General features: G+C 55.5%; 1 protein-coding gene across 1 annotated transcript in view; it reads left to right on the top strand.

The window, feature by feature from the left end:
• The first annotated feature begins 240 nt into the window (after positions 1–240).
• The window catches only part of LOC143033718 (uncharacterized), a 348-nt gene continuing 26 nt past the window's right edge, over positions 241–562 (top strand). Inside the window, exon 1 of the mRNA XM_076199203.1 lies at positions 241–562. This exon is cut by the window's right edge and continues 26 nt beyond it. Within this exon, the coding sequence (XP_076055318.1) occupies positions 241–562 (322 nt within the window).

Here is a 562-nt window from a genome sequence, read left to right as displayed (position 1 = left end):
ACGTCAATGTGACATTGTTCGTTTGCTCGGTGTTCGTAAAGATGTCATTTCAAAAGCAGTCAAGCGGTTCAAGGAGCTTGGTCATGAAGGCGGAACCGTCCAGGAAGAGGAAGAAAAACGCACCGTCAACACTCCCCAGGAACAGGCAGATCATCAAGAAGCGAGTCCAGCGAAATTCGAGGGTCTCCATGAGGAAAATCGCCCGTGAAACTGGCATCCAACGACCGATCAGTGCGACGTATGGCGAAACAGGAGCTCGAACTCAAGCCCTACAAGATCCAAAAAGCTCAGCTCCTGACGGACGAAAACAAGCGCGTACGGCTGCAACGATGTCGCCAGCTCATTCGCCGGGCCGCAGGTCAGCAGTGGGAGCGGATCGTCTTCACGGATGAGAAGCTGTTCACCGTGGAACAAGCACACAACCGCCAAAACGACAGGAGCTGGTCCGCAGAGGCTCCCGGCACCTCGGCCATCATCGAACACCGCCAAAATCCGCAGTCCGTCATGGTATGGGGCGGAATTTGCGCGAGCGGCAAGACACCCCTGGTTTTCGTGGAACAGG

This window comes from Oratosquilla oratoria, chromosome 16, assembly GCF_046742065.1.
Source record: "Oratosquilla oratoria isolate Oo_2021 chromosome 16, ASM4674206v1, whole genome shotgun sequence".
Taxonomy (NCBI): domain Eukaryota; kingdom Metazoa; phylum Arthropoda; class Malacostraca; order Stomatopoda; family Squillidae; genus Oratosquilla; species Oratosquilla oratoria.
The sequence above is the reverse complement of the archived record's forward strand: the minus strand, read 5'-3'. Positions and strand labels throughout refer to the sequence as shown.